The 676-nt window shown below is 46.9% G+C and overlaps 1 protein-coding gene across 1 annotated transcript in view; it reads right to left on the minus strand.

Annotated features, from left to right (window-relative positions):
- The window catches only part of LOC119594794, a gene marked incomplete in the record, with an annotated part of 7,170 nt that overhangs the window by 771 nt on the left and 5,723 nt on the right, over positions 1-676 (minus strand). Inside the window, 1 exon segment of the mRNA XM_037943884.1 lies at positions 389-519. Coding sequence (XP_037799812.1) covers positions 389-519 — 131 coding nt within the window.

Here is a 676-nt window from a genome sequence, read left to right on the forward strand (position 1 = left end):
CCGTGGCCTCAAATCCGTCTTCTACACACACTCCACAGGGCTTTTAACTAGAGCAAACAATTCAGCGTCAACGCCCACAAACTTCCCCGTTGTATACACTCCCAACGCGCTTATAAAGCCCTTCAAAGATACGACAGCATTTCCAGGTCGAGTCGAAAGACAAGTATACGAGTAACCTCTCCCATACAGACAAAAGCTCTTACGTGAGTCTTAAGTAAGCCTTTCAGTATTACGATTATCCAACTCCAAAAGAACAACAATGTGCTTACCTACAAACAAACCTTCTTTCTTGCTCCGTAAAGCGAGCCATAACCTCAACCAAGCAGGGAGGCAGAACAACCTAGCAGGAGGGGGGCAGCAACCAAATCAGGGAGGCAGAGCAGCCAACCTGCCCATCACAGTACAGCAGATCCCTCTCAAGGTTCACTAGTATGTCATAGCTCGTAAAAAATATCCCGGCGACCTTGCGTCCTGCGAACAAATGTAGTGTGCAGACCAAGCCTTCATCCACTACCAACACTACCAAGAGCGTAAGTCAGCCTCGAAAACAAAACATGGCAACAGGCGAGTTTCTTGTTAATTATGTAACTTTCTTGAAGAGGTTGAGTCGCTGTGAATGTACGCTGTGATTTTTTTTGGGTCCACATATGCAGGTTACCCGTGGGTAGTGGCGTTT

This window comes from Penaeus monodon, chromosome 34 (assembly GCF_015228065.2).
Source record: "Penaeus monodon isolate SGIC_2016 chromosome 34, NSTDA_Pmon_1, whole genome shotgun sequence".
In the NCBI taxonomy this organism is placed as follows: Eukaryota; Metazoa; Arthropoda; class Malacostraca; order Decapoda; family Penaeidae; genus Penaeus; species Penaeus monodon.